At 41.5% G+C, this 13323-nt stretch overlaps 1 protein-coding gene and 1 pseudogene across 1 annotated transcript in view; one reads left to right on the top strand and one right to left on the bottom strand.

Moving 5' to 3' along the window:
• The window catches only part of DZANK1 (double zinc ribbon and ankyrin repeat domains 1), a 72575-nt gene that overhangs the window by 42068 nt on the left and 17184 nt on the right, over positions 1–13323 (top strand). The window contains 1 exon segment of the mRNA XM_065892188.1: positions 4773–4980. Coding sequence (XP_065748260.1) covers positions 4773–4980 — 208 coding nt within the window.
• Positions 11583–12357, bottom strand: LOC136135107 (lysosomal-associated transmembrane protein 4B-like; annotated as a pseudogene).

Below are 13323 nucleotides of genomic sequence, written 5' to 3'. Positions count from 1 at the left end.
AGTCAATGAAAATTGTCTTATGGCCCAGTATATAATCTAACCTGGAAAACATACCAGCTGCACTTAAAAGTGTGTTCTGTCATTGTGGGTATTCTATAAATATCACTGAAGTCAAAGTATAATGTTGCACAGATCTTATATGTCTTTACTGATCATATTCTAATTGTTCTGATAAATGCTGAGAAAGGGGTATTAAAACCTCCAACAGTGATTCTGGAATTGTTCACTTCTGTCTTTAATTCTGTCACTTTTTGCATCATGTATTTTGTTGAGCACATAAACATTTTTTATTGTTATGTCTTCCTGGTGAATCTAACCTTTATCATTATGAAATTTCCCTCTCTATCTCTTGTAATACATTTTTCCCCCTAAACTTGTTTCAGCCTATATTGATACAGAACCACTCCAGCCTTCTTTTTTATTGTTTACATGGAATATTTTAATCTATGTATTTACTTTCAGCCTGTATAGTTGGACCTTGTCTGTGGCTTCCATATAGTTGTTTTTCCTTTTTATTTTTTAATTTTTTTAATTTTGTTTTTCCTTTTTTAAAAAAAATCCATTGTGATAATTTCTGCCTTAAAAGTGGAATGTTTTGTCCATCAAAGGTTAATATAATTATTGATATGTTTGGGTTTTGAGCTACCATTTTATTATTGATTTCTAGTTTTCCCATCTGTTTTGTTTCCTTTGTTCCTACTTTCTTGACTTTTGGGGGTTTTTGAATACTTTTTCGAATTATATTTTAATTTTCTCGTTGGCTTTTTAGCTGTATTTCTTGGCATTATTTTTTAGTAGTTGCCCTAGTGATTAAAATATACATTTTTAACTTTTTAGTCTAATTAGTTATTATTGTACCGCATCAGGTTAAATACAGAAATCTTGCAACTATATAGGTTCATATCCTTTCCCCCATCCTTTATGTTACAGTTATACATATTACACCTTTATACATCATAAACCCTTCAAGAATGTTGTGGTTTATGTTTTAAACAGTTGTATGGCTTATAAAGAAATTAAGAGAAAAAAGAATATATATATATATATATATACGCATATACGTATGAATGTATATATGTAAAACTGAATCACTGTGCATTTCATTGAAAGGTCTGAAGGCTTTGTATTTAGAAACCCAGATTAGCAAGTTTTCTATCAAAACCCTGCTTTAACAGCAGGATAAATTGAAATTTAAGTCTGAAGGAAAAGTTTCCAAAGGGTTTCTCCTTTGATTTTATCCCAAATAGTCTTCCTTTAATTGCACATAAATGGGGCGAGGATAAGTATATATTAAAGGGGTCTTCTTTCTCAGAATCTGTGGTTGTTGGGAGCTGGTGTAGCCTCTTTCTGGATAGATGTCCGTTTTAGGGCAACGGAGCAGTCCCTGAAGTAAAACAGGATACACTGGGCGCATAGTTTTCTTTGAGGAAAAATTATCCTTAGTAAACACTTTCTATAATGTGTGCACACATTCCATTATCAATGGAGTCAGTTATTCATTGATCGATTGATTCATTCAGTAACTACTTGAATGGCTCCCAGGCGCCAGGTCCCAGGTCCTGTGCTTGTGGGGAAAAGTGTGAAATGAGAGTCCTTTCCCTTCAGGAAATCAGGTCTAGTGGGAAGGAAGCTGACACAGGGAACCCGACCCTGTGCCGAGCACTCCTGCGGACTGCGCTGCGCTTAACCAGGTGAAATCCCGCCGCAGGAGCGCCCCGTGAGGGAGCCACTGTGTCGAAGAGGCTGCATGGAGTCGTGGATGAAAGCCAGGCTATAGCGTAGAGTCAGCTGGCCTGGGTTCAGATCGCGGGGCTCACCCCCGCGGTGCCTCGCTTTCCCTCATCAGTAAACAGAGCCGACCAGGGAACCCGCGTGCCACCTCTGCCGTGGGGTTTAGCAGTGGGAGCAAAGATTCTAGTCCAGGTCCGCCTGCCAGAGTCTCAGAAAGTCTCACGAGACAATCCCAACTCCCTCCCGCAAAGAAAATAATTCTTCTCCTGTGTCAGGAGTGGCAAGTAAGTTGACATTGCCAGATGGAAACCAGAGTCCGAAGGAGAGAGGATGAGCCTCGGCCGTGACCTCTCAGGCCGCCCCCTCTTCTCAGGCTTTTTCTCTAGTAACATCCTCACAGCGAGGGCGGTGGGCACGCTGCCTTCGGCGTCCCAGGTAACGGGGGCTTCAAGATATGTGAGGCACCAGTTCCCTCGACTTTCCATGAAGGAGCGCATGTTCTTTGTTCTAATTTATTCACTGGTGAAGCTCATCATAGTTTTACTCTTTGGGGCAGAAGTACCACCGTATTTCCAGAATTTGCACTGGTCTGGGGCTTCCTTCTCTTCTGGATTGGGAGGGGGATTGGAGTATTGACCCGCCTGTACGGCCCTGTGTCCACCCGTCCACGTGAGAGCAGGGGAAGCTTGATATGGAGCCTCCATGGGGGTTTTAACACAGCTTCTCTGTGCCTCAGGGTCCCCCAGAGCCAGGCTCCTCCCTTCCACAGCCTTGCTGAAATCGCTTCTTGGGATTTGGGTCCTAGCACCTATTTGCCTAAGAATCTGCAGACAGAGATCATTAGTTCTCTCAAATTGAGAAGGTCTCTCATTGCTGTTTTCATCTGCATTTTTTGAGGTTAAACCTTTTCATTCATCTGTTGACTCCTGGTGTTTTCTTCTTTTATGAATTGTCTACTTACCTTTTTAATGAAACACTCAGAATTATTTATTGGAGTAAGGGTCACATGTAAATAATGCAAGAGGTTTTGTGTGAAGGGTTAGTCTCCCTTCCCATCCTAGTCCCACGGCTCCTACCCCCAGAAGTAATCACTGTTACCCACTTTCTAGAGGTCTTCTTTCAGCCATTCGATGCATTGATAAGTAATTGGTAGTTTAATATGAACACAGACCCAGTTCTTTGCTCCTAGCAGTGGATCTCATTAGTAACCTCCTCATTTTTTCTGCTTCTGTATGTCCCGTGTTGCGTTTAGACCATCCCCTGGTGCTGGACGTTTAGGGCTGGCTGTTTCCAGTTATTTCCTCTAAAACCACAATCCTGCAGGGAATGGTCTTAAATATACTTCTTTGTGAATTTGTCCATCTGTTGGATAAATTCTAGAAGGTAGAATTACAGGGTCAGAGGGTATGGGCATGTGTTCTTTGGACGGCTGCAGATTGTACGGTATGGGCATAATTTGTATGAGAAAATTGTGTCTCTGATATCCATGAAAATATAAAAGTATTTTCTATCCTCTAGGCTGGCGTTGCAACTTGCTACTCCGTTTGTTATAAATGTGGAGCCAGCAATCACCCATCTGCACGATTCTGTGGCTCCTGTGGTATTTACGTGAAGTCCTTGGCAAGACCTAGTGTGGAGAACAGCTTGGCTCCAGCTGCTGGAGAACCTGGCCCTTGTGCTGAGGTGAGGCCTCCATGGTAGTAAGAACTGGACCCAGGAAGGGGTTGTGACTCTGAATTTGTGTTCTTGACCCTGTGAGCCAACCCAGGGGAAGAGAGCCGAAACACTTAGACCTTTCTCGTGGACTTTCAACTGGGTGTGTAAATACCTTCAACCACGTTATGTTTTAAACACTTGAGTGATTTCTTCAGAATTCAAAGATGTAAATATGCATTTATCTATAGTAAATCGAGGTCTAACTGCGTGTGCAAGGTAATAGATGTAATGTCATTAGGGAGCTTTAAAATACATGGGATAGAATGTACTCTCGTCTCGTGAATTTCTTATGTAGCACGCCAAGAACTTTCCCCCTGCTCTTTTATATTTTAGAAAACTTATATTGGGTTCATAAAATTGCTTTCGCCATTTATAACAACTGGGCATATTTGAGGAAAATCTCACAAGGTTATTTTCAGAAGGACTTAATCTGTAACCAGCTTTGTGTTAGACTTTTATGAATTTGTCTAAGCTACAGAAAGACTTTTCTGGTTTCTTCTCTTCTTTAGATTCTTCAAGTCTCTTCATTAGAAGAATTTGAAGCTTGATGATTGTTAGAGAGAATGCACATGCACTCAGCAACTTTGCATTCATTTTTAGGGAGTTCATGGTTTCTTAACCCAAATGAAAACACTTGCAGATCCCGGGACTGCCAATAACCGAGGTGGCACCTTTGTGCAAATGAGACATGGTGTTTTTTTTCTCAAGACAATTGACTGCCATCTGTTGGAAATTGATTGTAATTTACTAATTTTGTTAGACATTTTATTTTGCCATAAAAATTGTCCTAATAAATATGCAAACATACAATGTCCACTATGTGAATATTACCCCTTTAGATGCAATGCTTTTGTGCAGTGTGCAACGTACATATCCTTGCATGGTGGTCCTCTTAGGTCCCCAGGCCCAGATGCAGGAGAGTGTCTCAGAGAAAATGTTGGTGCCCAGTAGTTGAGTGTGGATGGGTAGTAAAGTCTACGCTCCTCTGGATTGTAGGGCTGAGAGGATAGATTTCCAGACCTCAGGCGGCAGGACAGGGAGCATCCGCTGATTTGCTGAATTTGAGACAGTCAGTGGACAAGGGGTGGGGCTGGCTTCAGGCCTCAGGCTGGGAGTTGCTGGGAAAAACAAGCAAAGAAGGTGAGGCAAGGCCTGAAAACCCCTTTTAGTTCAAAGTACAGTGTTTTGGAGATACTTTTACTCCTGATTAGAATTGTTTTCTGTGATAAAATGGAGAATTAATTAATTTATATTATATATATATATATATATATATATATATATATATATTTTTTTTTTTTATGTTTTCTGCCTTGCTCATACAGCCTCGATCTGCTTGGCAGCCCCTAAATGTTCCTTTTCCCAAGCCTGATGCTGGGCCTAAGAAGGATGTGGGCACACAGACCACGGGCCTGTTCTACCCGTCTGGGACCCTCCTGGCAAAAAAAGAACTGGAAATGGCTTCTCAGAAGCAGAGGCAGGAGAAAATGAGTGACCATAAACCTCTCCTCACAGCCGTCAGCCCAGGGAGAGGTGAGACACACTCTCCTCTCGGAAGGGAACCCACTCTTTCCCTGAAAGAAAATTACATTTTTTATCTTCCTTTCGGTTCATTTTTATGTACAAGAAGTGCCTTTATTTTTCTTTCTTCAAGTAATTTTGCTTTGTATGAATAATAGCACTTCCTTAAACTTTTAGCATGTTTTGACTCTTAGCCCCATTGTCGCGTTGGTAAATGAAGTCGCACATAAGAATGTGTACTACTGGGCTTCCCTGGTGGCGCAGTGGTTGAGCGTCCGCCTGTCGATGCAGGGGACGCGGGTTCGTGCCACGGTCTGGGAAGATCCCACATGCCGCGGAGCGGCTGGGCCCGTGAGCCATGGCCACTGGGCCTGCGCGTCCGGAGCCTGTGCTCCACAACGGGAGAGGCCACAGCAGTGAGAGGCCCGCATATTGCAAAAAAAAAAAAGAATGTGTACTACTAACACAGAAATGTGCTTAGTCTGCGTCATTACTGCTGACTGCCATAATCTCTTTTTCTATTGTGGCAAATTCACATGACACAAAATTCACCATCTTAACCATTTTAAAGGGTACAATTCAGTGGCATTTAGTACATGAGCAGTACAGCCATCACCACTGCATTTCTAGAACCTTTTCTTCCCCCCAGAAGTAAACCCTGTACATCCCCCTCCCAAGGGTGTAACGATCACTCATCTACTTTCTGTCTTTATGGATTTGCTTATTCTGGACATATAAGTGGAAGCATATAATATGGTCTTTTGTGACCGGCTTCTTTCACTTAGTATGATGTTTTCAAGTTTTGTCCATGTAACATGTTTTCAGTACTTCATTCTATTTTTTTAATAATAGCTCAGTGATATTCTATTGTGTGGATATATGACATTTGTTTGTATGTTCACCAGTAATAGACATTTGAGTTGTGTCCAGCTTTGTGTGTGTGTGTGTGTGTGTGTGTGTGTGTGTGTGTGTGAACGGGTTTGACTGTTAAGAATAATGGTGCTCTGAACATTCACGTAGAAAGTTTTCTGTGGCATATGTTTTCATTTCTCTTGGGTATGTACATAGGAGTGCAGTTACTGGGTCAAATGGTAACATGTTTAACTTTCTGAGGAACTTCTGGACTGTTTTCCAACGTGGCTGCACTATTTTACATTCTGACTGGCAGTGTATGAGGGTACCGATTTTTCCACATCTTTATAAGCACTTGTTATTATTTGACATTTTCATTACAAGCATCCTAGTGGGTGTGGAGCAGTGTCTCATTATGGGGTTTTTTTGTTTGTTTTTTTTGTTTTTTTTTTAGCGGTACGCAGGCCTCTTACTGTTGTGGCCTCTCCCGTTGCGGAGCACAGGCTCTGGACGTGCAGGCTCAGCGGCCATGGCTCACGGGCCCAGGCGCTCCGCGGCATGTGGGATCTTCCCAGACCGGGGCATGAACCCGTGTCCCCTGCATCGGCAGGCGGACTCTCAACCACTGCGCCACCAGGGAAGCCCTCATTATGGTTTTGATCAGCGTTTCCCTGATGACTAATGATGCTGAGCGTCATTTCGTCTGAGTTACCTGATTTATTAGCATCCAGTTGTCCATAGTATCCCTTTATAATCCTTTTTATTTCAATAAGGTTGGTGGTAATATTCCCTATTTAATTTCTGATTCTAGCAATTTGAGTCACTTCTCTTTTTCTTGGTGAGTCTAGATAAAGATTTGCCAATTTTGCTGATCTCTTTTCAAGAACCAACTTTGGGTTTTGTTGATTTTTTGTATTGCTTTTCTGTTCTGTCTTTCGTTAATTTCCACTCTAATCTTCATTATTTCCTTATTTCTTCTTGCTTTAGGTGGAGTTTGCTCTTTTTCTAGTTTCTCAAGGTCAAAGGTTCAGGTCTTTTTTTTTTTTTTAGGTGAAATTATTTATTTATTTATTTTGTGGGGTGCAGGTCTTGATTTGAGGCCTTTCTTCTTTTTTAATGTAGGCACTTACAGCTATAAATTTCCCTGGGAGTGCTGCTTTCACTGCATCCCATACGTTTTGGTGTTGTACCTTCATTTTCTTTCAACAATGAATTTTCTAGTTTCCCCTGTGATTTCTTCTTTGACCCACTGGTTGTTTAAGAATTATTTAATTTCCAAATATTTGTGAGTTCCCCAAATTTCTGTCTGTTATTGATTTCTAGTTTCATTCTATTGTGATCAGAAACATACTTTGTATGATTTTAACCCTTTTAAATTTATTGAGACTTGACATGGCCTAACATATGATCTATCTTGGAGAATCCATTGAGAGAATGTGCCCTTGAGAAGAATATATATTCTCTTGGGGGTGGAATATTCTGTAGATGTCCATTAGGTCCTGCTAGTTTAGAGTGCTGTTCAAGTGTTCTATTTCTTGCTGACCTTCTGCCTAGTTGTTCTATCCATTTTGAAAATAGGGTATTAAATTGTCCAACCATTGTTGCTGAGTTGTCTGTTTCTCCCATCATTTCCCTCAGTTTTTGCTTCATGTATTTTGGTTATCTGTTATTAGGTACATACTTACAATTGTTTATAATTGTTATACCTTCATGATACCCTTTTTCATTATAAAATGTCCCTATTTTTATCTAGTAACATTTTATTTGGTCTTAAAATCTATTTTGTCTGGTATTAGTGTAGCCAGTCCAGCTTTCTTGTGGTTGCTGTTTGCATGATATATATATTTCCATACTTTTTACTTTTAATCTGTTTGTATCTTTGAATCTAAAGTGTCTAAAATCTCTGCTTTTTGATTGGACTGTTAAATTCATTCACATTTAATGTTATTGATAAAGTTGGATTTGTGTCTTCCATTTTATTCATTCTTTTCTAAATGTTTGTATTTTTTTTTCCTGTATTCCTCCTTTACGGCTTGCTTTTGTGTTGCATATTTTCTAATGTAAGATTTGAATGTTTAATGGGTTTTTTCCCCTATATATTGGGTTGGCCAAAAAGTTCGTTCAGGTTTTTCCATACCAGCTTATTCCCTTAGTTGTTACTCTAGGGCTTACATTATACACTTTTTTTTTAAATTTTTTTATTTATTTCATTTTTGGCTGTGTTGGGTCTTTGTTGCTGCATGGGCTTTCTCTAGTTGTGGCAAGCAGGGGCTACTCTTCGTTGCGGTGTGTGGGCTTCTCATCACGGTGGCTTCTCTTGTTGCAGAGCACAGGCTCTAGGTGCGTGGGCTTCAGTAGTTGTGGCATGCAGCCTCAGTAGTTGTGGCTCACGAGCTCTAGAGCCCAGGCTCAGTAGTTGTGGCACACAGGCTTAGCTGCTCCTCAGCGTGTGGGATCTTTCCGGACCAGGGCTTGAACCTGTGTCCCCTGCATTAGCAGGCAGATTCTTAACCACTGCACCACCAGGGAAGCCCCTCACCTTACACATCTTATCAGAATATGTTTCAGATTTGTAGTAATTTAATTCCAGTGTGACACAGAAATGCTACTCCTATATAGCTCTGTTCTTTCTTCCTGGTTTTATAGGTATATATAACAACAATGCCTACATATATATGTTACATCTATATATGTTGCAAACCCAACAAAACACTGTTATATTTATTACTTTATATAACGTTATGTCTTTTAAAAATGCTGAAAGAAGAAAGAACTACAGTTGACCCTTGAACAACATGGCTTTGAACTGTGTGGGTCTGTTTATATGTGGATTTTTTGTTTTCACTGTATGCTTACTTCAGTACTACATGATCCACAGTTGGTTGAGTGCACAGATGTGGGACCATGGATACGGAGGGCCAACTCTAAAGTTATATACAGATTTTCAACTGTATGGGGGGTTGGTGCCCATAACCCCTGTGTTGTTCAAGGGTCAACTTTATTATATATTTATGGCTTTTATTATATTAGCCTCCTTTCTTCCCATTTCTAGTTGTCTTTGTTTACTCCTGTGGATTTGAGTTACCATCTGGAGGCATTTCCTTAGCCCAATCAAGCTTTGCTCCTGTCCACCTCTTTTGTGCTCTTATTGGCCAAGATATTACATTTCTATATGTTATAGGACAAATACTACACCTATATACATATTATTTTATGCAATATATTATTATATTTTTTAGGAGAAGAAAAGAAATAGGCATTTATAATGTCTTTTATAGTTACATGGTTACTTTATCAGTGCTCTTTGTTTTTTTGTGTGTATGGATTCACATTACTGTCTGGAGTCATTTGCTTTGAGCCTGAAGGGCTTTCTTTAGTGTTTCTTATAGGGTGGTCTGATAGCAATGACTTCCCTCAGTTTTGTAGTGTCTGGTAATGTCTTCACTTTGCCTTCATTTTTGAAAGATAACTTCTGGGAATAGGATTCTTGGTTGACAGGTTTTTTTTTTTTCTTTTGAGTGCTCTGAATATGATATCCCACTGTCTTCTGGCCTCCATGATTTCTGGTGAGAAATCTGCTGTTAATCTCCTGCAGATCCCTTGTATGTGATGAGTCACTTCTCTCCTGCTGCTCTCAAGATTCTCTGTTTTTGTCTCTTAAAAGTGTGTCTTTTGGTGTGGACCCTACTCGGAATTAGTTGAGCTGCTTGGATGTGTAAATTCACGCCTTTCATCAAATTTGGGAAGTTTGGGGCCATTGTTTCTTCAAATATTTTTTCTGCATTTTGCTCTGTCCCCTCTTCTGGGATTCTCATTATGCATATGTTGGTATGTTTGATAGTTTCCTGCAGGTTTCTTAGGCTCTGTTCATTTTTCTTCATTCTTTTTTTCTCTCTGTTTTTTGCATTGCATAATATCTATTGATCTGTTTCTGAATTTGCTAATTCTTTCTTTTGTCAGTTCAAATTAACTTCTGAGTCTCTCTAGTGAATTTTTAATTTCAATCATTATGCTTTTCTGCTACACAATATCTATTTGGTTCTCTTTATATATAATTTCTATGTATTTATTGATATTCTGTATTTCATGAGGCACCTTCTTTTACTTCTTCATGCATCGTCTCTTTTAGTTCTTTGGATATATTTACAATGGCTGCTTTGAAATCTGTTAAATCTCCAACATGTGACCTCTCTCACAGTTTGTGTTGCCTGTTTTTTTTCCTGTGTGTGAATCACAGTTTCTTGTTTCTTTGCATTCTTTTTTTGTCTCTTAAATTTTCTTTTTTTTTTTTTTGGAACCTGGACATTTAAAATAATATATAATATTGTAGCAACTCTGGGTACTGACCTCACCTCCAGGCTTGTTACTGTTATTTGCTTGTCTGTTTGTTTAGTGACCAGCTGGACCAGGTTCCTGAGCTCTGTCTCACCCCCACAGTGGGACACCTCTGAAGTTGCTCCTTGGAGAGTGAGGCCTTGGCCATGCACCCTGTCACCCTAGGATGACCACGATTTTAGCAAGGCTCTCTTTGACCATCTCTTTCCCTGACCATAACCAGCCTTTAAGTTCCACTTATTGCTGGCTGATTGCTTTATTACTTTCCACCCCACTCTGGGGGTGTAAATTGCTCTACAGGCTGATCCAATTACTTTTTTTTTTTTTTTTGGATGTGGGTAAATCTCACTTTAATTGCAAATGGCTTCATTTACAGCACATTCAATAATGAACAAACAGGAGAGCTGTGACTTTTGAACATACAAATATATAAAAGTCCCTTGAAATTCAGGTAGTCAAGATAAGGGCATTTCGCAAGGAAAGCACCCCCGCCACCTCCCATTTTTCTGAAGTCTGTATTATACTCATTTTAAAAGATGACGAGGCATACTCAGAAATTCAAAGTAGTAGGATGTGCCTTGCAGGGAGAGAAGAAAACCTTTTTACAGATTGTTGGGTAAATACATATCAGCAATTCCACTTGACAAAAGCTGATGGATGTCCTCCCTGAGTCAGGCTAGGCTCTGAGTGGGGATGGGAAACTGTGAGAAAGGGAGAACCTGATACAGCACAGTACCAATAGGTTCCCCTCTAACACACCGTGCCGTGACCCCAGACATGGGTGTACAAGAGCAGCCACCAGGGTGGTGACTGACTCTCCTCACTGCCGGCAATTGACAAAGGGTCTCAATTTAACCCGTGGACAAAAATCCTTGACCAGCAAACTCAAATTGTCACTGAATTTAAATCATAAAGGATCTAAGGAAATTCTTGTTTTATTTATGTGTATATATGGACTCCTTACACGATTAACATTCCTTTTCTCCTAAGGGTTTGTTCTATAAACTGGAGTGGCCTAAGAAAAGCATTGTATAATTTTGATTTTATTTTACGCTTTCAAAAGAGAAAGGAGGGAATGGAGAGAAAAGTGTCACAAATTCTTCAACTCTGGGGCTCAGCACGTACAACAGACTCCTCGGGGACAAAAGGTTCATCCGGATTGTTGGATAGTTTCAATGCTGAGGAAAGACTAGGGGAGCCCACCCCAACCCCACAGAAAGAATTCTACAGTTACTCTATCACGGTGCTCTAGCTAAAGCATAGGTTTCAAACTACAGAGAGTTTCAACTTAACATCTAAAATTTTAAATTGTAGCCTTTCAGCAACAAATAGGCACAGAGAGCTCATCTCAGAAGTAAAATTAAAGAACTATTTCTCTGATGTATGAAAGTCAAGCCATCGCTCCCAGCTATGCCACACTTCCAGGCTTAGGCAGACACATAAGGTGGTGGCGGCTCCTTGGCAGCGCCATTCACAGTGGCATCATTGTACGGGGGTAACAGCACCATAGTGTCATTGCTGGTAACATAAACCAGGACAGCAGAGGAGTTCCTGCCGTTGATGTATCGGTAGCAGTTCCAAACACAGCTAATCAAGTAACCCTTAAAAGTCAAGATGATGCTGATAAACAGAAGAATAATAAGAACCAAACAGGTAGGATTCACTGACGTGATATCATCTTTGTAAGGAAAATCAGGAGGCAGCTGTCGTATGTATTCCTGGATGGAGTTTGGATAAACAAGCACAGTGACTGCAACCAAGGTGTTCAGGGCAAAATCAAAGATCTGGTAACAGAAAAATGGGATGATCCAAGCTGCGTGTTGCTTGTATGCACCATAAGTAGCCATTGCACAGATCAGGATCATGAGAAGAGAAATTGCGATAGCAATGCACATGTTGGCATCATCCATGAGCTCCAAGTCACCTCCGAGTTCAGAACTTGAAAAGCGATACTGATCTGGATCAGCCAGGGCGGGCGCTCAGTAGAATCAGCAGTGCCACGGCATTGATGATCAGGTACCAGACGCCGAGCAGGATGGTGCCGGTGTGGACATGGCAGCACAGGCAGCAGCTGTTGGAGTAGAACCGCGTCTAGGGGGCCACCGTCTTCATCGCTCGGGCCGCCGGCGCAGTGGTGCAAGCGTGCGTCCGAGTTTGCAGGAGCTTTGGCCGCGTGGGTCTGGGCCCGCCGCGCGGCTGCTGTCGGCTCCCTAATCCAATTAAATTTGAGATTCTTTATAGGGATAGTTTTTGAGATCAGTGTTTGAGATACTTTTCAGACTTCAGGAGAGCTCTTCTTAGCTGTTTACTTCTGTGGTTCTCTTTGGTAAACTGGCCAGCCTATGGTTTAACTCCTATCTCTAGGCTTCTTTTACTTGCTTTTTACCATATCATTCACTGTTATCCTTAGGCCTGAACTTCCTCACACTCTTGCCAAAGGAGTGGGTTCCTGTGGAGTTTCGGAGCTCTCTGTCTTATCTTCCCTTGTGCAAAATATCTGAGCCAATGCTCTGGATCAGGGGGTGGGGACAATGGTGTGTTTCTCTTCAGCGGCTGGGCACTCAGTGAAGGGGGTGCAGCTGTCACCTCTGGTCTTCTTGACTTGCCTCTTCTGCTATGAGACCTCTGCTTTACAAATAAGCCAGTACGAGGATGACCTGGACCGCAGTATTCTCAGTGTACCAGACCCAAAGGAGAGCGTCCATCCCATAAATGGTGGCTGGACAGAGGAGGGGGGGCCCCCACTCCTGACTGCACTTGCCCAGAATTTGGTCTCTGCAGCAGGTAATTGGGGGCGGGATGAGAAACACTGAAATCCTGCTTCTTCTGGGAAGATTCCGTGGCTCTCCAGCTGGGATCTGGGAGCTGGGAGGAGAGGGAGCTGTGTGTTTATGGTTGAACCATGTGGAGTGAAGTTTTCATCGTGCTCAGCTGAGAGAGGGGCGGAGAGGGTGGGTCATGGTTCAAACACCACAGACTCGCTGTTCTGAGTTTTAGCACAGTTTCTTCTTCAAGTGTTTCTGTATTTGCTCTATGTTCCTAGAACCATTTCCAGACACTTTATTTTTTATTATTTTTTATTTTTTTGCTGTACGCGGGCCTCTCACTGCTGTGGCCTCTCCCGTTGCGGAGCACAGGCTCCGGACGCGCAGGCCCAGTGGCCATGGC

This window comes from Phocoena phocoena, chromosome 15 (genome assembly GCF_963924675.1).
Source record: "Phocoena phocoena chromosome 15, mPhoPho1.1, whole genome shotgun sequence".
NCBI classification, from domain to species: domain Eukaryota; kingdom Metazoa; phylum Chordata; class Mammalia; order Artiodactyla; family Phocoenidae; genus Phocoena; species Phocoena phocoena.
The sequence above is the reverse complement of the archived record's forward strand: the minus strand, read 5'-3'. Positions and strand labels throughout refer to the sequence as shown.